This window comes from Triticum urartu, chromosome 3A (genome assembly GCF_056163025.1).
Source record: "Triticum urartu cultivar PI428250 chromosome 3A, HENAU_Tu73, whole genome shotgun sequence".
NCBI lineage: Eukaryota > Viridiplantae > Streptophyta > Magnoliopsida > Poales > Poaceae > Triticum > Triticum urartu.
In genome coordinates, this window is record NC_141875.1 from 657,559,799 (window position 1) to 657,587,233 (window position 27,435).

The 27,435-nt window shown below is 47.1% G+C and overlaps 2 protein-coding genes across 2 annotated transcripts; one reads left to right on the forward strand and one right to left on the reverse strand.

The window, feature by feature from the left end:
- Positions 1-10,139: 10,139 nt before the first annotated feature.
- LOC125545868 (stress enhanced protein 1, chloroplastic) lies at positions 10,140-10,901 on the forward strand. The gene is made up of 2 exons (XM_048709925.2): positions 10,140-10,486; positions 10,575-10,901. The coding sequence occupies exons 1-2, from the start codon at positions 10,232-10,234 to the stop codon at positions 10,677-10,679; spliced, it is 360 nt and encodes a 119-aa protein (XP_048565882.1). The 5' UTR covers positions 10,140-10,231; the 3' UTR covers positions 10,680-10,901.
- Positions 10,902-12,123: 1,222 nt separating this feature from the next.
- On the reverse strand, positions 12,124-15,652 carry LCR (Galactose oxidase/kelch repeat superfamily protein). Its single transcript, XM_087513837.1, has 2 exons — positions 15,347-15,652; positions 12,124-13,763 (listed from the first exon to the last, which is right to left on the reverse strand). The coding sequence occupies exons 1-2, from the start codon at positions 15,445-15,447 to the stop codon at positions 12,521-12,523; spliced, it is 1,344 nt and encodes a 447-aa protein (XP_087369963.1). The 5' UTR covers positions 15,448-15,652; the 3' UTR covers positions 12,124-12,520.
- Between the last annotated feature and the right edge of the window lie 11,783 nt (positions 15,653-27,435).

The window sequence follows — 27,435 nt, forward strand, 5'->3', positions numbered from 1 at the left end:
ATCACTCCGACTCCGAAGATACTCAAGATGAAGGTGTTGCCGGTCTAGCACTTGTGTCAACCAACTCCTACGACATATTTGACTCACCAAATGAAGGAATTGGAAGATGCTTCATGGCCAAAGGTCCTAAGGTAACACACCCCGAGTATGTTGATTTCAATAGTGATGAAGATGACTTGTTAGGTGATGAGTTCCTTGTTGACAACTCTAGTGATGAATATTATGATGAAATGTCAATTAAACATGCTAATCAAGATAAAACGAATGACAATGATAAGGAGAAAATTGAGGCCCTAACTAAAGAGCTAAACACTCTTAAGTTAGCTCATGAAACCATCTTCGAAGATCATCAAGAACTTTTAAGAGCTCATGAGAAATTACGCTTTGAAAAGCTCAATCTTGAGCAAGAGCATGAGTTCTTAAAAGCAATCAATGATGATCTCCGCAAGAAAAGTTCTTCTTACATTGCCAAGCGTATGCTCTTATCCACTTACATGCCTCAAGTCAAGTCTAACAAGAAAGATTCTTCCTCTAGTAGTAACAATGATCATGCTAAATCAAATATTGTTACTTCTAGTAGCTCTCTTGATTCCACTAATGATTCTCTTAGCCAAGTTACACTTGAGCAAGAAAATAGTTTATTGAAGGGAATTATAGAGAAAGGAGTGTACAAAAGCCTTGCCGGGAGTAAGCAATTCGAGGAAATTGTGCGCAAGCAAGGAATGCACTGGAAGAATCAAGGTGCTGGTTTTGAGCGATGGAGTTGAGTGGGAAGAAGATCAATACCCCAAGACAAAGTTTGTCCCTCAACAAGAGAAGTATACTTGTTTCAAGGGGACACAAGCTCAAGATGATCTTCCACCACAAGACTGCAAGCAAAAAGGCAAGGACAAGCTTCAAGAGGAAATTGATGCATTTGAAGAAGCTCCAAAGTCCTTAGTCAAGTGGATTCCCAAGACTACTTCAAGCTCCACTTCATCAAGTACGACTACAACTCCAAGGATTCCCATCAAGATGATGTGGATCCAAAATAAGAAGAACTAGAGAGTTCTTGAGGGTGACTCCGCCAACATACTTCACTCTTATCATTTTGGCAAGAACAAGTGCAATCAACTTCCACATCTTGCACTAGTTCAAGGAGTCACAAACCCTCTTGTTGGTAAGACAAGGGACAAGGTAACCTAAAAGTTTTCATGGACATCATCTTTTGTGTGCATCACTCTATGTCTATGGATATCCTTGTTTGTTCCTTGTGGGACTAACCCATGTAGGTATTGAAAGTGCAATTCACTCAAATGGATAGCTCCAAGAGATCTACATCAACATTGAGCATCCACATCTTCAATATCTACATGAAGTCATCATCGACAAAACCCAAGGTTAGTTCATCCCTCTTAGGGGGGATATCACATCTAGGGGGAGCTTTACTCTAAGACTTGAGCTAAAGCAACTCTAAAGATGTGAACACAACAATGCTTTATGTAAAAGTGGTAACCCCACTTGAGCTTAAACGATGAGTATGACCTATGATCAAGTGATCTCACTTGACTCCTAAGTCAATATACTCATATATAGATGACCTAGTCATCACAAATTGCTTGATAGATGCTAGAATTGGTTGTGCATGCCTTGTCACATATTTCATTTGCCATCTTATTGTGTGAGCATGCTGATTGCATATTTTACTCATTCGAGGACATCCACTTGTTGTTTTGATTGTTCAGCTTTATTTCTTTTTGCCAAGTGGATGGACAAGAATGCCTAAGAACCTCCTCTAGCTATCTATGCTTTTCTCGTCTCAAACTCTATTCATGTTGCATCACAAAATTTGATCAAGTCAGATTCGAACCACTTTGTGTGAGGAGCGCTCGGAGTCCCCGATTCGTCATAGACTTAAACTTTCAAAACCTCTTTATGATTCTCGGTCTGACCGATACTCCACTTTCGGTCCTACCGAGATCATTAAGTTGATCTAGGTTTTCGATCTCGGTGCAACCGATTTGAACCTTTCGGTCACACCGAGTTTCAGTAACTGCACGCAGTTATGAATCTCGGTGCCACCGAGTCGTTCCACTCGGTCACACCGACAGGGTCGGGCTATATATAGTCACGGGCAAAATTTGGAAATTTCTCCGAACCCCTTCGCCCGCGCGATAGCCTGCTCTGCCCTCGTGGTCTCCGGATCGTCTTCTCGCCGCCAGCCGCCTCCAGTCGCTGGTCTCCGTCGCCGTCAACGGGAATTCTGCCCCGCCGTTGCCGCCGTATCAAGTCCCCGCCGAACTCGGGTATGGACTTGATCTTTGTGCTACTCCTCAATCTGATTCCTAGCACATTGTGATCATATTGATTCTAGCCACGTTTGATAAACTTCTATCCAGTCAAAACGCCCGTAGATTAGGTTTGATTCGAAAATTCTAGGTTTAGGTTTCCGCCGAAACCATCTCGGACCCACCGAGTTGAAAAACTCGGTCCCACCGATTTGGCTTATGCCATTGCACAAGTGAGACTCGGTCTGACCGAGAATTACTTATCGGTGTGACTGATTTTTGAACTCAGTGAAACCCTAGCAGTCTCGGTGCCACCGAACTATGACTCGGTCCTACCGAGTTCACTAGTTTAGGTTCCAAAACTGCTTCGGTATCACCGAGTTTGAAAATCGGTAGATCCGAGATGATTTTAGTGGGAAACTAAAACTAAGTTTTTGGATCATTCTTTTGCAAAAATCTCTGCATTTTGTGATGCTCATCTTTTCTATCTCATCTATAATCTATTCACAGGGTCAGCAGTCAGTTTGCAGCATGTCTGATCAAAGTGATAGCCAAAACATGTCAGAGCAGCAAGTAGTGATGAGTGAGGGCACTAGTCCCTCCAGTTCATCTGATGAAGGCAGCAGGAGCACTCCTAGTAACTTGCCAAAGGCTGCCACGAGACAAAGGAAGAAGAGGACTTCTGATTCCGAAGATGAAGACTATGTGGCAGAGGAAGAGGCCACTTCCAAGAAAGTTGAGCCAGCTCAAGGCACTAAGCCAGGCCTGAAAATCAAAAGGCCAGCAGGCAGGCAGCCCATGTCAAAGGCCAGAATGTCAACTGAGAAGCCCATAGAGCCAGTTGCAGCTGAGAGCAAGAAAAGAAAGGAAAGGGTGAAGAAGACTGTGGCTAGAGTGCTTGGCAAAGCTTCCATCATGGAAGAGGAAGAAGAAGAAGAAGAAGTAGCTGCACCAGCACCCAAGGCACCCAAGCTAATGGGAGATGCCATAAAATCAGGGGGGGCTGCTTCCAAGGCCAAGCCAGCTCCAAAGCCAAAGCCAAAGAGGAACACAAGAAGCATTCCTGCAGCTGAAAAGAACAAGGCCCCAGTGCCTGAGACTGTTGCTGAAGAAGAGGAAGAAAATGTCCTAAGGAAGCTAAAGCCCAAGATCCCAGACCACAACGATGCTCATCCTGTGGCTGAGGACATGAAGCTCAGGAGAGATTCAGGGTTGAGAAAGTGGAGAGAAGCAGACCCGTATGCTTCAAGGAGAAGGACTGCCGTGGACTACAGGTTTCACACCAAGGAGCAGCAGGATTTTTATGAGACAGTGCTGCTAGATAAGAAGCCCATTGTCTGTGATATGCGATGGTTTGATTGGACATACATCAAGGACAATGAGGAGCACTATCCTGGAGTGCAAGACAACTTCATAGCTTGTGGAGTAGCTGACTTTGTTGGGCAGAAGCTCACAAAGTGGAACGAGGAACTCATCATGCAGTTCAACTCCACAGCTCACTTTTATCCAGATGGGAGGATCACATGGATGTCTGAGGGTACAAGGTACCAATCCACAGTTGCTGAGTGGGCACAGATCATTAATGCCCTAGAGGAGCAAGATGATGACTTGGATATCTATGCCAAGAAGAAGATGGACCACAACTCAATGTCAAATATGTACAAGGAGATCCCAAATGAAGCACTTGATACCTTCAAGTTTGGCTCAGTACATTACCTTCTGTCAGGGCTCCCGCGATCAATTGGATACTAAGGCACACCTTACTGGCCAAGTCTGGAGATCACAAGATGATCAGAGGCCATGCTATCAACTTGCTACATGTGTTTGATGTGCCTCAGAAGTTCAAGGTGATGAGCCTCATAGTGGAAACAATCAAGAGGACTGCAGCAGACCAGAAGAGGAGCTGCGGATATGCCCCTCAGATTCAGGAGCTCATCAACTCCAAGATGGGCACGGGCATATATTTATTGGACAAGGAACATTTGCCCATCCGTCCAGATTTTGAGAACAATGAAGTTGTGATGACTGAGAACGAGCCATCGTCTGCACAAGCATATGCAAAGAAGGAGAAGGTGAGGAAGGAGAAAGCTGCCAAGATGCCTACTCAAGAGGAGGCATCTGAATACTTCTTGAAGACCAAACAAGAGCAGCTTGGTTACTTGATTGCATCCACACTGAGGATTGAGCAAAGTCTGGCCACCCTCACTCAGAATCAGCAGAGCCTAGAGAGAATCATGGAACAGAAGTTCTATGACTTGGATGTCAAAGTAACGGAAGTTCAGTCTGTAGTGGAGCAGCTCCAGGAGGACATGCAGGAGAGGAGAGGCAGGACTACTACTCATGCCTTTGCCAGAGTGCCAAGAGGTCCGAGGTCGTCTGCCGTGCCAGTTGCTGACACAAGACCACCACCTCAGCACCAGCCACAGCCTCAGTTCCACCAGCTCCAGCATCTACTTCAGCTCCAACTCCAGCGTCTACTTCAGCATCTACCGAAGCCTTCGTCCTTGGAGAGATCCGGACTCCACCACCACCAGAAGATCAAGCCTGAGCGTCGATCTAGTGCTATGCATTTTCTAGGAACTTTTTGGTAACTTGTTGCCAAAGGGGGAGAGGATGTATAGATCATAGGCTTCGAGAGAGAGAGTGTTGCTTTTCTCTCTTGCTTTATTTGGTGGTTTTTCGAACTTGTTTGCTTTTGAGTGCTTGAGATACTACGTCATTATTTGTGAGACATTGATGATCATATGTTTGATCATAAGCTACACTTAATGCTTGCTTAATGCTATTATCTTATCTATCTTATGTGATCATTCATTATTCTTGGTGATGAGTGCATGTATTTCATTCTTATCATTTTAAGCGCTCCACCAAGATGTATGTGACATGGAAGAGTAACCCATGACTCTAACTCTTTGTGCATTTGCAGTCCAAAGCAAATTTTAAATATGCACAAATTTAGGGGGAGCTCTTACTTATCACATACTTCTCAAAGCGACGATATATTTCATGATTATTATCTTTTGTCGAAGCTTTGATCTATATGTTGTCATCAATTACCAAAAAGGGGGAGATTGAAAGTGCAACTATCCCTAGGTGGTTTTGGTAATTCATAACAACATATAGCTCATTGAGCTAATGCTATTCCAAGATGATTATTTCAGGAAAGCTCAATGATTGGCATGGCATGGATGTGAAAGTGGAACCCTCAAAATGCGAAGGACAAAGGATTGGCTCAAGCTCAAAAGCTCAAGACTCTTCATTTTATATTTTAGTGATCCAAGATCACATTGAGTCTTTAGGAAAAGCCAATACTATTAAGGAGGGATGAGGTGTTGCGTAATGAGCCTCTTGCTTCATGTGCTTAGTGATATGCTCCAAAACCCTCAACTACTTTCCCATATCCACATATGACCTAAACCCTAAGCCAAACTCGATCCTACCGATTCTTCCTATCCGGCGCCACCGAGTTTCACTTGTCATTAGCCACTGCCAAACCCTACCAATTCGGTTCTACCGATAAGGATCTCGGTCTCACCGAGATGGGGTTGCAAACTCTCTGTTTCCCTTTCGTAACTTTTCGGTCTTAGCGAAAGAGCGAATCGGTCCCACCGAGATTGCAATGTAAACTCAGTGTTTCCCCTTTGTAACTTTTCGGTCTCACCGAGTTCCACTCGGTCTCACCGAAAGAGCAAATCGGTCCCACCGAGTTTGCCTGACCAACTCTCTGGTTAGCTAATTACCAAATTCGGTCTCACCGAGTTTGTGTAATCGGTCTCACCGAGATTACGTTATGCCCAAACCCTAACCATATCGGTCCTACCGAGTTGCATGTCACTCCCACCGAAAATCACTAACGGTCACTAGGTTTACATTTTCGGTCTGACCGAGCTTATTGATTCGGTCCCACCGAGATTGGAAAACTGTGTAACGGTTGGATTTTGTGTGGAGGCTATATATACCCCTCCACCTCCTCCTCATTCGATGAGAGAGCCATCAGAACACACACACCATTCCAACTCATATGTTCTGAGAGAGAACCACCTACTCATGTGTTGAGACCAAGACATTCCATTCCTACCATATGAATCTTGATCTCTAGCCTTCCCAAGTTGCTTTCCACTCAAACCTTCTTTCCACCAAATCCAAATCCTATGAGAGAGAGTTGAGTGTTGGGGAGACTATCATTTGAAGCACAAGAGCAAGGAGTTCATTACCTACACACCATTTGTTACTTCTTGGAGAGTGGTGTCTCCTAGATTGGCTAGGTGTCACTTGGGAGCCTCCGACAAGATTGTGGAGTTGAACCAAGGAGTTTGTAAGGGCAAGGAGATCGCCTACTTCATGAAGATCTACCGCTAGTGAGGCAAGTCCTGTGTGGGCGATGGCCATGGTGGGATAGACAAGGTTGCTTCTTCGTGGACCCTTTGTGGGTGGTTGCTTCTTCGTGGACCCTTCGTGGGTGGAGCCCTGTGTGGACTCGCGCAACCGTTACCCTTCGTGGGTTGAAGTCTCCATCAACGTGGATGTAGGATAGCACCACCTATCCGAACCACGGGAAAAACATCCGTGTCTCCAATTGTGTTTGAATTCTCCAAACCCTTCCCTTTACATTCTTGCAAGTTGCATGCTTTACTTTCCGCTGCCTATATACTCTTTGCATGCTTGCTTAAATTATGTGATGATTGCTTGACTTGTCCTAAAATAGCTAAAATCTGCCAAGAACTAAAATTGGGAAAAGGTTAAGTTTTTATTTGGTCAAGTAGTCTAATCACCCCCCCTCTAGACATACTTTCGATCCTACACAGGCATTTCAGCTCCTTACAACAAGGCCTTTAGAATAACTCGCTAGTAGATGTTGATAACACTTTTGGTTCTTCTATACCAAGTGTAAATGGCTTCTAAAGACAAGATACTGGCTCGGCCTCGCCTCCCAATGTGCCATGCCATAATATTCTGATGCCAGACACATTTTGTGCATCCTGCTATTCTTATGGCATGAACTATTAGTACCAAGGGGATACTTCAATCAATATCTCAACAAGTGGTAAGCAACAATATCAACTTGGAATAAGTCGTCCTCCCCTTGTGTGGCCCTTTGAGTAACCGATTAGATATTCAATCTCTTGAGGCTCCAATGGAGTCACTTGTTCTTTCCAACCCAGACAAGATTCTCCTTTTTGCACTAATTGATGGAATAACTTTGAACACTTTGAGGGTGGCTTGCCCATGGTGTAAAGATCACACTTGAACCGTTCTATCAGCCTTACACTTTCCAAACCTGTTCGCAAGTAGTTGGGTTGCGTTCCCGAGTCCCAAGAAGGCCACCGCTTCTTGTAATGAGGGAATGCCTCAAATATGGCCTTTGGAGGCAGAGGAATAAGAGGTGTTGTGTTCTAAATTGGCAAATTATGGATCTAGGCTCTTCTCCTTGTTGTTGCACACAAATGCTTAGAATCCATACGCACTCGGGTTGAATTTCATACAGGAATCTTTATATGGTCGTCCATACACGTCAGGGAGCTTTGCCCACATTTTCATAGTAGAAAAGGTGGTCTAGTATCGTGTTTAAGATCAATTTTGGTCAATCTGACTAATGGTAGGCTATAATTGGGCAGGTAAATCCAACCATTGGTTTTGGGAGAGGCATAGATGTTAATCATGGTTGTAATCCAAATTGACCTGTGTTGTACCTCCATACCGCTTCGTCTTTTTCTTGCTCTCTATCGTCATTATTTTTTTCTTTCTCCCTCTAAAGATTTTAATTGTATGCCCGTAACCTGCCAAATGTACACATATTGCAGTGCCCTTACATCAAATTAAAGGAGCAAAACCATTTTCTTATTCCAATGTACATCAAACCACAAAGTACCTGTTGGCCTTGTAAGTTAAAATCACCTACAACCTGTGATGCACTAATCGAATCAACTAATATAGAGAGATCAACATCCGCACCTAAGTATTTTAACACATATATATCATAAGGAGCCTTTTCCATAGGAAAATGAACATCAAGGAACAATTTTACAAGCACTGATACCACATCATGTAATAGCCATATTAGCTTCATCTTTAGAAAATCCCATATTTATTAATGAGTTGATCTTCTGATCTTTCTCTGACATCTCTCGTACAAAATCCTGCACAAAAGGATAACAAAAACTAAGATTAGAAAACAATTGCTATACATTACTGATTCTTAATGCCAACTAAGTGATTGGCCTTTTAGTTATTTACGACGAGTCCTTGAGAATAACCCCCAAGTCAATGTTGATAACCCTTCAAGTTCCTCTATGACAAATGTGAATGGCTTCTGCAGACAAATATTGGTCCAACCTCACCCACCTCCCTATGTGTGGTGTCGTGCCATAATATTCCAGTGCCAATCACACTTTGGACATCCTGCTATTATTGTGGCATGTGCTATCAATACCTAAGGGAATGCTTGAATCAATATATCAAGTGTCCATCTTTGCCATGAAGTGTTTTTTGGCTGTAGAAGTTGTTGGCTTTGTGTCTATGTTGAAGCCACTTTCTGAACCCAGCAAAGAGTAGGAGGATTCTAAAGGAGGGAATGATGGGGTTTTCGCATCAGGTGCCATTATATGTCCTTACAGCTGAAGAAGTTCACAACTCCCCAATTGGATCTTGTTGCACTGTTCGCATTGTTTATATGAATTTTGTAAATTATCTTATTTACTTCTAGTAAAAAATTATGGTATGAATTTATCCGAAAGTGTGGTCATTTAAGATTGGGAATTGTTTTAAATCGGCCGATTGGGAGAGATTTCCGTTGGTTGCTCGCTCAGTGCATCACGCAGCTCTGGGCCCAATGCATCGCTCGCTTCCTTCCCATTATCTCCTCCACCCATTCATTATCCCCTCAACGCTTCCCTTCTCTTTCCCTTTATTTCCTCTTCGACCGCCGTGGATGACCTCTTGTATCCATGCGCCGTGCCCTCTTTCGCCACCGGGACGACGAGTTACGACGGCGGCCATGGGAGGATGATGCGAATCCAGGAGGTTCAACACCGACAAGTGGTTCGATGCCTTGGGTGCGTGTCGCGTCGGTGCCAGTGGGGACAAACTAAGTTGCGACCGCCGGTGTGGGGGGGGCATGCTGCAACCGGCCATGATAGAGCTAGGGACCGTCGGTGCGGCGTGCTGCAACCCGTGGCGGGGCTGTATGCTGCAACCGGCAGTTGCAGGATGCTTGAACCGGCTGGGAGGATGTTGCAATAGTGGTCGTACCCGACGATGGCGGCTGACAAGTGTTGCAACCGCGTTGGCAAAAACTGGAACCACGAATCCACGGTCACTAGATGCTGGAACGCGACTACCCGAAGCTTTTCCGATGGTGACCACTACCCGACGGGATGCTGCAACCGCTGTGTCTGGATATTGGAACCGGCACCCACCGTTGCGGCAACTGGCTTCGACGACGGCTACGGTGGGGCGCTACACCGACAACGAATGTTGGAACCGCAAGGCTGATTTGCTAGGACCGGCAGCTCGTTTTGCTGCAAAGGGGCGGACCATGCGAGCACCGGCACCGCAACCGTCGGGCCGGCAAACGGTGCCACGATGTTGCAAGGGGAGGCGGTAGGAGGCCGTGGGTGGCGACGAGCCGACGCACTGCGGCAACTACCGTGAGCGAGGAGAGAGGCGGCGATGCGTGTTTGCATGCCGGGAAAAAGGCCAGGTGCCAATCCGACGGCCAAGCGCATCCAAATCAAACACATCTTACAGCTGGGAGGCGACCGGCCCAAAGCTGGCGCCGGTCGGCCGGCGCCCAGGGACATCACGTTTCTGGATTTATTAGTTGCAAGGCGTGCGCTGTCCGATCATTTTTTCCGTGGATAGAGCGACGTCCAAACGGCCAACCGACGGCCACTCACTTCGGCTAGCTCAGGCCAGCAGCACAAAACCAACAAGCGAACGCGAGCGCAGGCCATCGCATCCATCTCATGGCGCTCTTCTCCATCCTACGCTCGTCTCCGCTGGCCGTCCCCGCGGCCTCTTCTAGCCGCCGCCCCAACCATGGTGTCTGCCTACTACGCGTCAGCACCAGGACCGCGCCGTCATCTCTGTCCGTGAGGTGCGAGCAGAGCAGCAAGCCGGGCGGCGGCAGCGTCGTCGACGTGTGGGCGAGCCGCCTGGCCATGATGAGCTTCGCCGCGGCGGTCGTCGCCGAGGTGTCCACCGGCAAGGGCTTCGTGGAGGTATGTACGCTCCCATGGATCGACCCGTGACGCCATGCTCTGCTGGGCTAGTTGCTCACTATTGACAGCGCTCTGACGTGCTTTGCAGAACTTCGGCGTGGCGACACCGGCGCCGGCGTTGGCGCTGGTGGTGACGGCGCTCGTCATCGGCCTGGCCGTCCTCTTCATCGTCAGGTCGGGAGCGCAAGATTGATGGATCCATCGCACGAAATAATTGAAGACCCTTTTCTAGAATACAATACAAAGTAAGCGGAGACCTATTTCTGAAGAACGAGCGTGCAGATCTTCTTTGCGTCTGGTTTGCAAAGATTCCTGGAGATTACAATTAGCATTACTTCTGACTGTAGATGATCTGATGTATCATGGTACTACTGCTGTGAGCATATTCATATGGAAAATTCTGGTTCAAATTCAAGTGAGCCAAAGGCTTCCGATGTTGCTACCATTCTGTGTGTGAAACTGTGAATTCAGACCGATGCTCAAAGTTCAGGCTCTAACACCCTGTTAATGATTCGGTTATATGATTGCAATGTCCGTTCAGATGTGTATATGCCATATATGAAGTCCCTGAAATAAAAACATTGCATATATAAAAGTAAAACATGCAAATGGACGAAACATGTGTCTTGTGTAGAGTTTTGTGCGTGGGTCAACGTTGGTGGTACCTAGAGTCACCTGAATTCCTGATGGATTTCTTCTGCACCCAGATGATTGCTTTCTGGGAACACTGGTCTTCCACTGGGGACATGAATACCTTTGATTTAGCCCTGCATGTATATGTATGTGGTAGGTACACTCACAGTATGAACTTGCGATTGAAAAGGAGGGAATGCATCTTACACTTGGAAGCGTGACGGCATGAGATTATGCAAGTTTTGGGCCTGGCGATTTCCCTGCCTCGGAGTTGAGAAGGGGGAAAAAGAATGTGCCATGGCAAAAAGAATCTGCTTCAGGGACAGTTCTTTCGCTTAGATTTATGGTTACTACGTCTTCATTTTAGTAGGCATCTACTCCATAATCGCATGAATGATTGCTTTCTGGAGCACTCAACTTCCAGTGGGGGGGAGGCATGGTTACCAAGGGTGTCGTGGTCGTGTCGAAGGTGAAATATTTCCCCGGGTGTGGATGTTCCTTCTTCAGGCAAAACCTACTTCCTCCATTGTATAACTTTCGTAATATGAGGCGTGCAATTTTTTATTGATGTTTTTATATATAGCACCATCTTGAGAAAAACAAAGTATGAATAGCACGGAAACTTTACCTTGGTTTACTGACCTTATCTTTGTGGCCACCCAAAAATATGCCTTGCAATTTAAAATGTAGGGAGTGTATTTACACTTGGGAGGGCATGAGCTGTTGCCAAATATGGTTTTGTGCCTGGCAGTTTTCCTGTCTCGGCGGTTGAAAAAAGGAAAGAGGAACCTGCGTTGTTGCTAGCTTTAACAACCTACATGAGCACACGGAAACTTTTCAAGTATTCAGCAGCATGTCAGCATCCCATCTTGGTGCACTGGTCATGGCAAATCTCATCAAAAATTCAAATCCCCCTTCACCATGAATTAGCACCACCATATTACTGTATCGGCACATTATGCTACAAGCAAGTGATGCTGATTAACAGATCATACGCGGGAGCATCAATACAACTCCAGTTGTTATTATTATAGAGTAGGCTCAGTTTTGCTGAGGAGATGACCCGAGATTTAGTACAAATATTACATACTGAACATGACACAACAACGGAACAAATAAAAGTTCTAATACAGTAACAGATGTCTGCTCTTCAGCCTTTTGATCGCAGTAACCTTAACAGATTCAGTTCAACTGATCAGTTGCCATTGCACCGACACAAATTCTCGTGGATGATAAAACTGACAGTAACAAAATGGTCCGATTGCTTCAGCAAGTAACGAAAACAACCACTTTGACATGAATTTGTACAATAACATAACAGATAACCTTCTCGCCAAGTCGCGACGACACAGGAATGTGTAACAAAATGAAAGCGACAATGTCAACCTTTGCTGAGAACCGTCAGGGCGAGGCAGAGGGGCACGGGCCGAATGCCGTGCCACATGCTATCCACTGCTTCTTGCGGCTGCAAGGGAGCATGCAGTCAGGAACCTTCTGCCACTCCTTGCTCACAAGGTTGTACATCACGAGGCGGTTCATCCGCTTCGCCTTCAAGGAGAGCATGAGCAAGCCGCTGTTGCCCAGGCAGGTCATCCTCATGTGCTTACCGTAGAATTCTAAGCACCAGATATTTGGCATTCTGTCCACCTCCTTCCAGAGGAGAGTCATCTTCTGCAACTCCCAGATGCAGACGCAGGTTGCTGCGTTCTTGCACAGCAGACCCACAAGCATGATCTTCCCCTGGAACTCGGCAAGTGTGTGGTCAGTCAGATGCAGCGGCAGCGGGATGATGAAATGAATCCAAATCCCAGTGCTTACATCATATGACAAAACACCCTCGGGTTCTGAGCACATGAAGTACAGCGTGCTGCCAACCGCGACTGGCTGTGACCTGAAATTTAGAGCAAGTGGGAGCTTGATGCTTGGAGGAAACTCGCCTGGCTGAGACCACATATTCTGCACTGAGTCGTAAACTTCATGATTTCCATCATTTCGCAACCACATCACTTTGTAACCCTCATTAGAAGTTCTTCCATTCAGCACCATCCCCACTGACACTCTTGACCATGCCTGGACTGACCTGGGAGGAATTTCCTTTAGTGATTGTGTAAGAGGGTTGCATATGTAGAAGTTCCTGTGGCTAAGATCCAATAAGCACACAAGGCCACCTGCAGATGCCACTGGCATTACTATGTTTGCAGGAGCAAGGGGAACAGAAGGGTGGTGCCACTTGTTTAGGGAAGGGTCATACATCGCTACATTGTTGTTGCCATTCTCATGTGTGATTGTATAGAACCATGGCATTCCCTGTGGGACTTCAGAGTACTGCTGAGAGAAATTGTCTGAGACTACCAGAGAACACCACTTCCGGCAAACAGAGCGGAATCGGAAAATTGCAGCCACTGGAAGCCTTGCAATGACAGTTTCAAAAAGGTCTTCAGGGAACTCGCTCCAAATATCTAGCTTCATTGCTTCAGCCGAGTTCAGGAAGGATGCTTTCTCTCGGTTTCTGTCTCTGCGTGGTCGCTTGCGAGGAGGAGATTGGTTAGCTTCCATGATCTTCAATAATTCCGAGTTGTACCCAGTCCTTTCTCCACAATAATCATCCTTGACCGAACCATGCTCAAAGTCAAGTAAATACCACCTGTAAGATATTAAAAAAAATAGTTCATCTTAGTTGATAGCAAAGCAATAGAAGAATTCTGAAACTGCTAAGGAAAGGAGATGATCAACAGTTTAGTGTAGGACAGGAGTCATTACGTTGTCTTTAATAAGTGCTTCACAACTGTGTTCACAGGTTTGTCAAATCATGAACACAGGTAAGCAATTAGCTTTTTGTAGCAAGCTAGGATTGTTACATTTTATATTATTTGTTACGCCACGTGGTAATAACGTAGAGGTAGCCTGATCAAATAAAGCAATCTATGTTGCTAGCAGACCAACTAGATGTTTCTAACGAATATTAGAATTGCTCACCAAAGTGTAAAACATGCACATACTCTTGCAAATACAAACTAAAGTGGCACAGAAATATGCTTTACATGCATATTGGATGAACATGTTAGGATACTTAATTGCTCTAGGGCAAGCTGCGTGACCATGTGCGCAGTCTAAAAAGATTTTGAAACACCATCCAAACCCATAGGATTACCAAAATGGAGTCTAGATTGTTTATCGTTTTAGCTATGCTGACTTGGTGAGCACAAGCAAATAGCACAGCTTTTTAACCAATGGAATCATTGATTTTATTATAGCTTTATCCACAGGAAACAAATGCATATTTTATTTCCTAAAAATACACAGCTTAACTAAGCTAGGCAAGAGATAATCCCCAAACTGTAAGCACTATTCATGCAATGCTTGCAGAAGCACAGCAATAAAGTGATGAACAAATAAAGTAAGCATGCATCATCATGTTGTTCACCAGTTTCTATTTTTCTTCGTGGGGTATGTTGTTCACCAGTTCATATACACTACTTCTTGAATTTCGGCACCCTAGCGTTAGCGATCGAGTCTAAACTCATTTCCTTTTCTATTCCGTTCAAGGCTTGCAGCAAACTAGTCTGAACGAGGACGCCGTCAGAATAACCACCATTTCCCGTTCGTCGCCTGGTTCCTTTGCCTACACGGAGCAGTACAAACGCGCCGCGCCTCCAAAGTCAACTTAATCAGGATATGTTACAGGAGCAGCATCGTTACATGCTCTAAAATAGTCTCTACGTCGCGCCTCGTTCCACCATCCATGGTCGTGGTGGATACGCGTGAACTGCGCCGGGGCAATGTCAAACGCTAAAGCGAAGCGGCTTCTCCGGAGGCTGGATAAAATAGTGGCATTAACAAAGGATTTCGAGGAGGGAACAAGCTAGCAGTGCGGGAGACGCCACGCCCAGTCGGCCATGCCCCTTGGTCGCACGCCACCGCGCCTCGAACTCATCGACCAAATCGACCGAGGCCACCGAGCGAAAAACGATGGGGGGAACTCGCGAGCCGCCGCAACCAAGTCCGGCAACAGCGCCAGCAATCTGAGCGCGCCAGCGGAGTATCCACGCGACCTAATTTCCGCGCCCCCGGCCGCGGATCAAACGGCCAAACGGGGGGCCGAATTCGGAGGAGCGCCGGCCGCGGAGCAGATCCGACCGAATCCGCCGCGACGGGGAGAGAAGGGGGGTGAAAGGGGATTGGGGGAGAGGAAGGAAGGGGGTTTGGGGATTGGTTTGGGGTGCTTGCCTGGGGATGGGGCCGTGGGCGTGGGAGTGGACGGCGCCGTAGAGGTCCCAGAGCTCCTGCACCTGGCCGACCAGCTGCCGCAGCGCCGCCACCTCCCCCATCCGCCGCCACCGCTTCCCTCGGTCGCGGCCGCCTCTGTGTCTCGCGCTCTCCCCCCTTCCCTCCTTTTGTGGGGTGGGGGTTGGCTCGGGGGCAGTCGGCACGCTGCTTTTCTCTCGCTGCCTTGCCCTTGCCTTGCCTCCCCGCAGCAGCCAGCCCGCCCGTGTGCCCCGGGCGTGTGTCTCTTTGTTCGCTCTGTGCGTGCGTGTGGCCTGGCGCGTGCGCGGCCGCTGGATTATATGATGTGCGCTCCGCGCGTGAGCCGTGGTGCTGCCACTGTGGCCGCTTTGCCGTACTCGTGTGTGTGTGGTGGTGTGGTTACAGTGTAGCAGTGTGGTGGTGTTACGGTTGGTCGGACGGATTGCTTGCTTGCTTGTCGTGCCCAACGGGATGGGTGCGGTGCGGGTTAAGTTAGCATAATTGTGTGCGTGCTCCGGTTGGAGTGAGTGAAACGTAGCAAGGACAACACGTTCGTATGCACGTAGGCTAATTCACCGTGCTGGTGCTAGCTTCAGAAAAACAGTGTGTGTTCACAATGAGAACCAACCAATGTTTGGATGGTTAGGACAGCAGTGGTACCTTCAATCCGTCATCAGACATCAAAATCACATGATGCTTTGTTAGTGCAGATATTCTTTGAATGAAAGGCTACGTTTACGTCGATACCGAGGTGTCCGTTGTGATTTTGTCGATTTTCAAGATCCACGACATGCCACATTGTCTCTCTCTACCCACCTCCGCTCTCCTGTACCACTCCGCCCCTCTCTTCTCCATCTCTTTGTTCTCCCGGCCCCACAAACGGCACATGCATCAAATGTCGGTATGCTGATGAGGCATCGATCCGATGGTAAGAGCTTGTCTACCGAGGTCATTTGTCGTGTGTGTACCGGTCATGTCCATCGGCATCTCTTCCCCTTCTTTATTCTTCCTAGTCGCCCCCGTTGTGCCTTGTCTCAACACAAACGGTAGCTCATATGCATTCCCTTTTTTTTGGGAGGGGGGGGGGGGGGTCGTCATAACTAAGCTACGGTTTACATGCATTCCTGCATAAACAAATATAAGATGTCTTAGGACTAACTAAAACAGGAAGAAATTGAATCTTTTGCTCCACTTTACTTTTTCATAAGATCATTTCCCTCCCCCCCCCCCCCTGACAGGCTACCGGGTGGGGCCCGGGGCCACTGTCATTGAGACAATCACAGGGCAAATCATCCAACCCTTTTTAAAGTTGGGCAAATCATCCAATCCCCCCTAAAACAGGGGGGGTATGTTTTTTCTAAGTCGAGGGGTTTTTAATCCACCTCAAGATTAGCGGGACCACGGAAGGCAAGCCAACCCAACAAGTTCTTGCTATTCAACCTTTTTTTTTCATGATCAGAATTTAAGTCGTTTCAGAATGTGGAACTTGAGCCAACCAACATGCCCAGCACTACAACTTACCCCGTGTTATCCTTTTGCTAAGCAGATTTTTGTTAGTAATCGAAGGCGCAAACGAAATGGGCGGTCAGTGCATGATTACAAGGGTGGAATCGACACAATTATGATGAGGAATGGCCTCCTCCCCTCCTCTCATTGCGTAGCTTTGAATGCTTTTCATGAGTAGATTCGAGCGGCAGCTTGTCCCCATCGGCCCGGATTCTTCTGCGCCCATAATCTCCCAAGAGCATCATAACGCACTCCTGCGCGGCGCCACATTTTCCCCTTGTCCCAAGCTTCGTTGACGTTACCCCTCCTCCTCCGCAGATAAACAGACAGACATGAAGAATAATTCTTGTAAACAGCAACAGCAAACAGTGGGTAATGGCAGTTGGATGGTTGATCTTGATCTGTTGGCCCTGTGGTACGACGAGATCGACCGGTCGATCGATCGATGGATAGATATATCTTCCGAGGGAGCTTTCCATGATGAGGGGCGAGTGATTTTATTCGCTGATATATTCGCCATCATGGCCGGCCGGCCGGCCGGTGGAAGCCGTGACGGTAACTTCCCCGGCTCGGCTGGCTCGTCAGAGCGGCGGAGGGGCGATCGCCACAGCTACGAATTCGTATGCGTACACGCGATCCACAGATACGGCATGGGTCACGGCAGTGATCAGTGCTGGCAACGACAGGGTCCGTAGGCTGTCTGTATAGAGTTGAGTAGTGGTGGTGAGTACTCTGGTGGAAACCATCATGGCAGGCAGGCATTTTCCATCATAATCCACGAATCACGATGCTAATTAAATCCGTCGGCGTCTCATTATACTCCTCGAGTGGTCGCTACTTGCTACCCTAAAATGATGCACATTTTGGCGCCGCAATGATTCGTATGGCTACCGGTGGCGCCGCGTATAAAATGTGCTTGAATTGTTCTAGAGCTGTAATTTTGCTTCTTATTACTGCAAATTTTACACGGAAATTTCAGAAGAAATTCATTCACAGTACGAGAAGTGCCGGTGCAATTTCCACGTAGTTTGACAACCTGCAGCAGATCAGAGATGCCACTGCGTCGCGATATTTTGCAGAGGCTGCTGCTGCCGCTGCAGGGAATAAAGCAAAGGTGAGCTTCGCACGTGTGGAGGCAGAGCAGGGTGTGTGCAGATTAACGATCAGCTTGAGCTACTCCAGATGTGATGTGAATAAACCAGTATGCACGCACGGACGCTCCACCTTTTCTTTCTGTTCACAAACATGGATACACTCATACACACACTGGTTTGGTTTAGCTTACTACATGACTTGCTTAACTTAAGCAGTAGTAGTACTGGCTTTAGCTTGATCCAAAGATTACTTTCCCTAAACCTTTTCCTTTTTTATCGCCGCTTTTTTTTGCCCCCCTCTCTGATCTACCACCAGCTTTGGTTGGACGGATGGTAGGGAAAAATCATTGCGCCCTTGAAATCCCCCTTTTAATGATTTTCCCCGGAATTTCTCGCTCTGCTTTCCCCCCCTCCCCCTCCTCCCCTGATCAGATGTACCGTCTCATCATCGATCTCTGGCTGGATGGATGTAGGATGCCCAGGAAGATCATTGCGCCCTTGAAGGTTTGCCCCCCTCGTGGTAATAATTAGCGAGTAATAATGCTAGTAATACTCTTTTCTTTTCTTTTCTTTTACCACCAGCTAGCTAGTAGAAGCACTTGATGACCAGACGGAAAGATAGTAAAACCAAGCGAAGAGATCATTGATGCGTTGCCAATGTACACCAGAAAAGACTTGCGCAATGTAGCCACGCGATCGATGGCGCAAACCGATCTGATGGAGACGGGCTCGCGCGAGCAGTGGTGGTTACGAAATTCTTCCCAAGCCAAGCAACGGATGATGAACAATCATGGCGGGCAACAAAATCCACTCATGCCCGCTCTAACTTGCACTCCAAATCATCCCATCCGCCTGAATCACTCCTCGGCCGATCGATCCCTCTCTACCCGATCCGAGAAAACACAATTTTTATTCAGGTGCGTGTGGTGTGGTGTGGTCTCGATCGATCGGTCGGTTGGCGGCCCCGAATGCGCAGCGCAGGTCGTCGTGTGGGACGGGATTCGGTGGTGGTGGCCACCGGACCGGGCCGGGCCGGGACGAATGATGATGATGATTGCTTCGCGTTGCGTCGATCGCATGATCGCATCTACGGAGTATCTCATTCTCCTCCGCGGAAGAAACAAGATGCATTAGTCCAAAAAACGGGCACCGGATCCTACGACTTTGGTGATCTTCGGCTAGATCCATCATTTTTCCACATGTGATGAGTTGGACCGGGCCGGCGTCCGTGACCACGTGAGATCGACCGATCGGTCCGTGGATATATGGCGCGTGCACGCCGGCGCCGGCACATCATGGCCTCCCGGAATTCCGAGCTGCGTCTCCGTCGGTCGACCGATCCAGCATTTTTCTTCAGATCCAGCGGAGGCTGTGATCGATCGATTGATCACTAGCAGTGGCACGTAGGAATGGGACGATTGTCAGTCGATGATTATCACAGGTGATGACCGAGGGGGGTAAAAGTCGGTGGGGTCATGGGGATTTTCATCCTTTTGATTGATCTTTGCTGAAAGGTGTCCCTCTAGCGAGCGAGCTCCTGTGTAAAAAGTGGATGGACGGGAGGAAGCTCTGTTGGAGCACGAGAACTTCTGGATACGCGCCAGCCAGCGTCGGCAGGGGCCTCTCAAGCCGGGCGTCGTGCCGGCTAATGATGGCGGTGCCGTCACGTCGCTAATAACTGTTGTGTCTCTGGCTCCGTGCGTAGCTGTGACCCACCGGCACCGTCAAAACAGAGTCTTTAAAGCTGATGGCCCGACGGCTGTGGACGGCGGGATCGACGGGCTGATCGCGGATTTGATGTGCGTTGTAGCTGGCGGAAGGCGGCAGGCGAACGAGAGAGCCTTTCCGTCCGGCAAAGATCCCGATGACGGCGATCACCGAGCGATTGAACCGGAGACGAGAGACGGACGGCCGTGACGACGGGACAGAAACATGTACCGCCGGAGCGGGCGGTGGGGTTTCGGCCATGATTCCATGGCGATGGCGCGCTTTGTCAAGGATGCATCATATGCCCGGTGATCGATGCCCATCCAAAGTATGAAAGGAAAGGAATCCTGCATCCTCCATTCTTCGTTCTGCGACCGTCACCTATCCCATTTCATTTCATCCCCCACACCACACCACACCACACTGATAACTGTCACCTTCGTCGATCCTTTTCTTCCCCTCCTCCAGCACTCATTCCCAATAGGTCACCTTCGTTACTCTGCTAATTAGCTGTGTTTTTCTTCCTTGCCCACACCATACCAATCCCTGTCTGTCACCTCAGTGGCGGAGCTAGATGCAGATTACGCCTGGGGCTGTGCTATGTTGAGTGATAAACTTTTATGATTTTCTATGCTTTGCATGAAGAAATTACAAAGGAAGTTGTTTCTAGGCCTGGGGCTATAGCCCTAGTTGCCCCAGGCCTGTCTCCGCCACTGTGTCACCTTCTTCCCTTTTTTTCCCATGTGCGGTGTCTAAATTTGCTGTCTGGTTGATCGTGACATCTGCTATTTGGATCCCAACACTTATTTTTTAAAAAAAATTGGGCAAAAGATATGCCACTTTCATTGATTAAGAAGAAGGTTTAGAGGTTTTGGCCAAAAAAGCCGAATTACAACACATTACTCTCGCGGCACTAATTACTCAAATACTTTGCCCCTGCAAGACACCATAGCTTGGATACATCTTTGATTCTAGCAACAAGAACCCCTACCGGCACAGCGGTGTTACGGAACACACGTGCGTTTCTCTCGTTCCAAATTTCCCACAAGATAAGCATAATGAGGGACATCATGGGCCGTCTAGATTGCGGCATACTGGAATCAATAAGGTTCCACCAGGCCTTTACCGAATGGATGGCCATCCAAGCAGAAGGGGGCACATCCACCAAGCCAAGCCAAGACTTGATCATTCCCCTAACTCGAACCGTGTAGCGGCATTGGAACAGTAGGTGGGCCGCGGATTCTTGAACTTGTTTGCATAGGGGGCAACGGTCGCAGTTAGGCCAACCCCAACGTTGAAGCCTGTCGGCCGTTCAGATCCTGTTATTGATAACGAGCCAAGCAAAGAATTTGCATTTGGGGGGAGCCCAGATCTTCCACACTAATTGTTGCATGTTGGAGTCAACCAAACCCGGGAACTGGGCCTTGTAGGCCGAGGATGCAGAGTAAATGCCATCGTTAGTGAGTTTCCAGGAAATAGAATCAGCCATCTCGGGGTTTAGGTGCACTGTAGAAATCTTCTCCCAAAGGTTGACGAACTCGGTCAGATGTCTAGTGGAGGTGATCCCGTCCGTGTTAATTTGATAGACCCAAAAATTATTCTGCAGTGCCTTTTGAACCGAACAGCCCCTTCTTTCTGATAGATCAAAAATCTTCGGGGCGATGTCTTTGGGCCTCAAACCATCGAGCCAAGCCGACTCCCAGAAAGAGGCCCAAAGACCATTGCCGAGAAGCACCTTGGTGGCAGCCGCAAAAATAATTTTATCATTCTCGTCGCAAGGATTGCCCAAGCGAACCCACGCCCCACAGCTGCAGGGAGGGCACGACAAGTGGTGGCTTTCTGTAGGCGCTCGAAGGCCAGCGTGCTTCCGGTGCTCTGCCTCGTGTCCCCGCACCACTCCTTGTGTGTTGCCGCTCAGCCCAGGGGCTACAGAATCACACTACAGTGGGGCTCGGCAGCGCGTCTCCGATGCGCGTGATGGCAGGGCTCGACGCCCGGCGTCTTGTGACTCAGCCACCGCACGCGGCGGTGATGTGGTTCCATCCCGGCTGGCGTGCCATGGGAAGGCTTTGTTCGGTTGCGGCAAGATGGACGGCAAGAGCCGTGCTTGGATTATTTCCGGGTCAATGATGGCAACATCTTTGGGCGTCGTTATCTTGTTGAAGGTGTTGTTGATGCCATTCTCGCATACCTACCTGCTGCTCCACGGGAAACCCTAGGTCTGGGTATTCTCGGATCGGACAATGATGTCAATGGTGTCATTTTTCTCTCTTGGAAGCATCCTCTTGGAGCTGCATTGGTTAGGTGGACTAGTGGATGTTGGCAGGTTCGCGTTGCGGTGGACGCTTGCATGTCTCGTCGGTGCTCTGTTTTGGGTGGTTGAGGCATCTAGCCGGAGCGTGACGACTAGTGGCGTCGACCCTTCATTGAGACGTTGCCATACGAAGATGGTACATGGCAATTTGCCGGTGAAAATCACAGCCTTGGCGGGACCGTGACAGCTCATGGTGTGTTGTCTGGGATGCCGAGATTTACCATTAACAGGCACTGGCGATGGAAGCGTGGGATTGTCGGATTGTCTCCAAGGTGGGATTTCGGTGATGACGTATTCTCTCGCCCTGCAATCAATGGCTCCGTGATGGGCTATTTGCTTGGTGTGGGCATGGTTTATAGCTCGTGTATATTACATCTGGCCATATACACTTACACCGTTTTCGGTGGCTGCAACTACTGCTCGACGAGGATCAATGTTGTTTTTTTCCTTTCATCCGCCTAGGCATACCGTTGGTCTTTTACGGCTTTGCTATTTGCCGGCATAATATTTTACGTGTGTGCATTGATATTGGTTGTGTACATCCTAACTACGCAGAGGCCGGGTGTATGCTCATAGTGTCTTGTGTCCCCTTGATGTTTCATTATGAGTTAATAAAGGACACCATTTTTTGAAAAAAATCATGGCGGCTGATGACCCACAAGTTTAGGGGATCAATCAATAAGAGTGTCGAATCCAATTAGGAGCAGAATGAACTGATAAGCGATTTCAGCAAGGTTTCTCTGCAAATGCTATAAAGTAATGGTAACAGATAGTTTGATAGTAAGATAATTCGTAGTAAGTAATAAGTAACCAAAGTAACAAGGTACAACAAAGTGGCCCAATCTTGTTATTCCAAAGGACAAGCCGGAAGTACTTCTTATATTAAGCAAAGCGTTCTCGAAGACACATGAGGATTTCATCTACTCACGTTCATCATATTTAGTTGATTCATGTTCACTACTTTGATAAATTGATATGTGGATGGACTGATGCTAGCGTGTTGTTCTTACTTGAACAAACAACCCACTTATGATTATACCCTCTCGCAAGCATCCGCAACTATGAAAGAAGAATTAAGATAAATCTAACCATAGCATGAATCATATGGATCCAAATCAGCCCCTTACGAAATAGTGCATAAATTAGGGTTTGAGCTTCTGTCACTCTCATAATCCATCATCTACTTACTACTCCATAATGCCTTCCCCTAGGCCCAAACATGGTGAAGTTTCATGTAGTCGACATTCACACGAAATCACTAGAGGAAGAAGGGACATACACTTCATCAAAATATTGAACGAATACCAACTTCACATGATTACTTATAAAAAGACTTCTCCCATGTCCTCAAGAACAAACGGAACTACTTACAAATCATATTCATGTTCAAGAGCAGAGGAGTATAATATATGTTTGACAATCTAAACATATGCTCTTCCACCAAATAAACTAACTAGCATCAACTACAAGATGTAATCAACACTACTAGCAACTCTCAGGTACCAATATGAGATTTTGAGATAAAGATTGAATACAAGAGATGAACTAGGATTTTAGATGAGATGGTGATGGAAATGGGTCCTCCCACGATGAGAGAAACATTGGCGATGATGATGGCTTCGATCCCCCAGGAGGGAAGTATCCCCGACAGAATCACTCCGTCGAAGAGGAAAAGTGCTCCTGCCCAGGTTTCGCCTCGCACTACAAAAAAAATACACTTCCGTGATGATACGTGTTTGTCACAGTAGGTCGCTTTTTTTTGTCATGCATGTACATTCATGACAAATTTATGACAGAATCAAGATAGTCATACCTGTGCTATCGTAGAAGTGTTCCATGATATTACCAAAATTATCATCACGGAAGTGTCCACTTCCATGACGATAAATCGCGCGTCACAGAAGTGCTTTCTTCAAGGGTGACCGACACGTGGCATCCACCGTAACGGAACGCCGTTGAGCTATCGGGTCGGGTTTTGGATCCGATAACCCGTTAACAGTCCCGACCAATGGGAAATTTCCACGTGTAAAGTTCTTATTGGCCGGACACAACACGTGTCAGCTCGTCAATGGGTCAGATAGGCGGCTATGATATGTCGACACGTGGCACGGCCCAACAGTGGCCCATTTAGCTTACAAAGCCGGCCCGTTTGACTTGGTCAAAAGTTAACGGGCTGGCCCATGAAAAGCCTGTTAACGGTCTCTTCGCAAATAGCCCATTTTACGGCCCGTTAACTCACGACCCGTTAGGCCCTAAAGGAAATCGGCCCAACAACGTCATGTGGGCCGTCGAATATAATACCAGCCCATTTCACTTTCGGCCCATGTATGGCCCACGACGTCTTTCGGCCCATATGAGGCCTTCGTATCTTTCGGCCCATTACAGGCCCACGGTGAGTCTAGCCCATAATGAACAGTAATTTTCTTTATACCCGTTAACGACCCGTGATTTACATGGGCCGTTTCCAGCCTGTGTTAGCTTTCGGCCTATTGACGGCCCATACGTTCTTGGGCTCCGTTTCGGCCCTCGATTACTTCCGGCCCGTTACTGGCATGTTCCCCTAATGGGCCAAATTCGGCCCATGGCAAGAGTCGGCCCATTACTGGCCTGTTACACTAATGGGCCAAATTCGACCCATGGCAAGAGTCGGCCCGTTACTGGCCTATTACCCTAATGGGCCAAAATCGGCCCATGGCAAGAGTCGGCCCGTTTCTGGCCTGTTAACCTGTTGCCCCGTTTCCAGCCCGTCCTATATTCTGGCCCATTAACGACCCGTTATGCCTGTGACAGAATTAAGCCTTTGTTGTCCTACGGCCTGTTACCGTGATGGGCCGATACCAATTACGCCCGATTATGGCCCATGTAGACACATTTATCCGACGGCCCGAGGCCCACCGATTATAGGCCCATTTATCGACGACCCGTAGGAGACCCATGGATCCTACGGCCCGTATATGGCCCATGGTAGTTGCGGCCACTAGCAAACCAGGGAAAAAGAAGACTAGGAAATAAATAAGGCCGAAACTAACGCTAGGCTATTAAGGCGATTGCACAGATTACATCCACTCGGCATCAAAGATCGCCACCAGTGCAAATATAGGGAACACCCTACACTATAAAAAATGGCTTGCTGTTTTCTTCAGGCGGTGGCTGCACGTTAAGAATACATTTTGTATCGCACTAAAACAAATTACAACTATATAACAAAAGGTTGGCATAAAACTTAACAGTCTAGCAGATAAATGCACCACCAGAAGTTCAGAAGCTCAGTTCATTTGACTTGACTGTTACGTTTTCATGCTGTATTGTCCGATGGAGCACCATAACCCTCACCTTCATTTCCCCTAGGCTCCTGAACAACATAGCAAATGTCTAATAGTCTGGTTTCAAAACCATGCATATCTTGACGACATTGAGCAATGTTTCTCCTTGTTTCACAAAGGGTCTCTGTTAGGGAATGGACTTGTGTCTGGAGCGCAGATACAACATTGCTTTGAGCTTGCATATCTTGATCATGAGGCAGTTTGGACGATATTTCCTTAACAACCAACCCAGTATTACGCAGGAACGTGCTTTTGGCACTGTTAGTGAACAGGTACTGACCCACTGCAGCAAGAGCTGACATTGCGGTTATAGTTGCCTCGCCACCTTCAGAAGGTGGCGGTTCCACCATTTTTTCCATAGCTCGCTAAAAAGTTAAGGTTTTACATTAGTAGTACCAGAACAGAAGATATTAAGGAGGCAGCAAAACCAAACAAAATAGCTTTGGTCTATATACAGAACTTATTCTGGTGAACCCATGTAAAATATTAGTTGTATTTTATTGCAAAGTACATAATAAAACCAGGTTCCAAACATATGACCATGTACCATCGCTAATGCATTGTCTATTTCTTCACATTGTATTGAGGGCTAAGGATGAAGAGACGAAGTTTATAATACGGTAAGCATAGTATGACGTCATTCATATCACAAAACAACTGAGAACAGACAAACAGGCAATTGTAACGTTGTGTGGGCAAGTCCAGCACGGAACTAGATTACGGGTCAAGATCAAAGGAACATCACTCCTCTCTTTTAAACCTTGTAAGGTGCAATGATACGCTAAGACAATTATGTATAAAATTGAAAAGAGTAATAGACATTGGCTGCAAACCATGCAGTTCAAGGCACAAGTCAGAGTAAGTAGTAGTTAAAAGGCATGAGGATTAAGGACTTACAACAGCGGCTTTGACTGGTGTAGTCATGCCCTTCTTCTTGCTGGTGTGACAGTCCTTGAAGATTTCCACGACATTTGGTTCAGGTACTTTTTGGTCCTTGCGGGCTTTCCTCTGTATTTGGAACAAGTCAATATAGATATGATAATATGGTACAGCGAAAAGAGTGAAACAACAGCTAATTACAAGAGCCTCGCAGTGTGCAATATAGCTACGAGATCCTGTCGTCTGTTGGAATTTCACTTTCGTACGGTTGTCCTTGTTCTTTGAACGGTTCACCTACAAGAAGATAGATTTGTGTGGCACATGTGTAAATAGGACTTCAACATGTGATCTGATGACATATATATAATGTACCTAATACTTCGGATCGGACCAGTGTTTAACGAGGCCTCTCTAGTCTTCATCAGATATATTTTCCACTGGAGATGTTTGGGAAAGTTCACTGTTAGCCTTGCCTTCAAAGTGAGTTTTCCTCAAGTTATACCGATATTGTCGCAGAGCAGACTTCAAAACATGGGTGCAAGCTTGTCTGGTTGCATCATCTTGGCTATCCAACTTGAACCTCATATGTTGAAAATTATGGGAGTCTCATTATCGGCAACCTAGAAAGTATTGGACAGACCAAGACGATATTACTAGTTTCCATACATAACCATACTTACAGATAAATGGTCGAGGAAGGTGTTGAACTGGGTTTCGTCTTTGTCATTCATGTACTGAATCCATGTTGGGAGGATACATACATGACACCTAACAGCAACCGCTGCCTCTGATACTAACTTGGCTGACTCTGTAGCATCACGTGGCCTTTTTAAACCTGCCTCAAAACGGATCTCCATTCTTCCTCCTCTAGATTTAGTTAACCTATTGAGCATTATCCCTGATGTTTGTTTCCTCTTGCGCCTAGGTGCTAGTCCAACAACAAACATAGGAAGTGTTAGTGTACATCAAACTGTGAGACTACATATAAAGAAGCATGCAACTGTAACTTGACTCCAGCAACTACCTTCTTGCTGTTGAAGCTCACAAGGTTCATCTGATATTGCCAACTCGTCTTGTGTCAAGAGTGCTTGGGAAGTAGTGTCAGGTGGCAAGGGAGCTTGGGAACGAGTACGTCGTGCAGTTGGTAGTACTGTGGTAGGTGTTGCAAGAACTAGGGTTGTCTCTGCTTGTTTGGTGGCAGCTATTTGTTTATGTTTGTCTTTTTTTGCAACTCGTGTAGCATGGGAT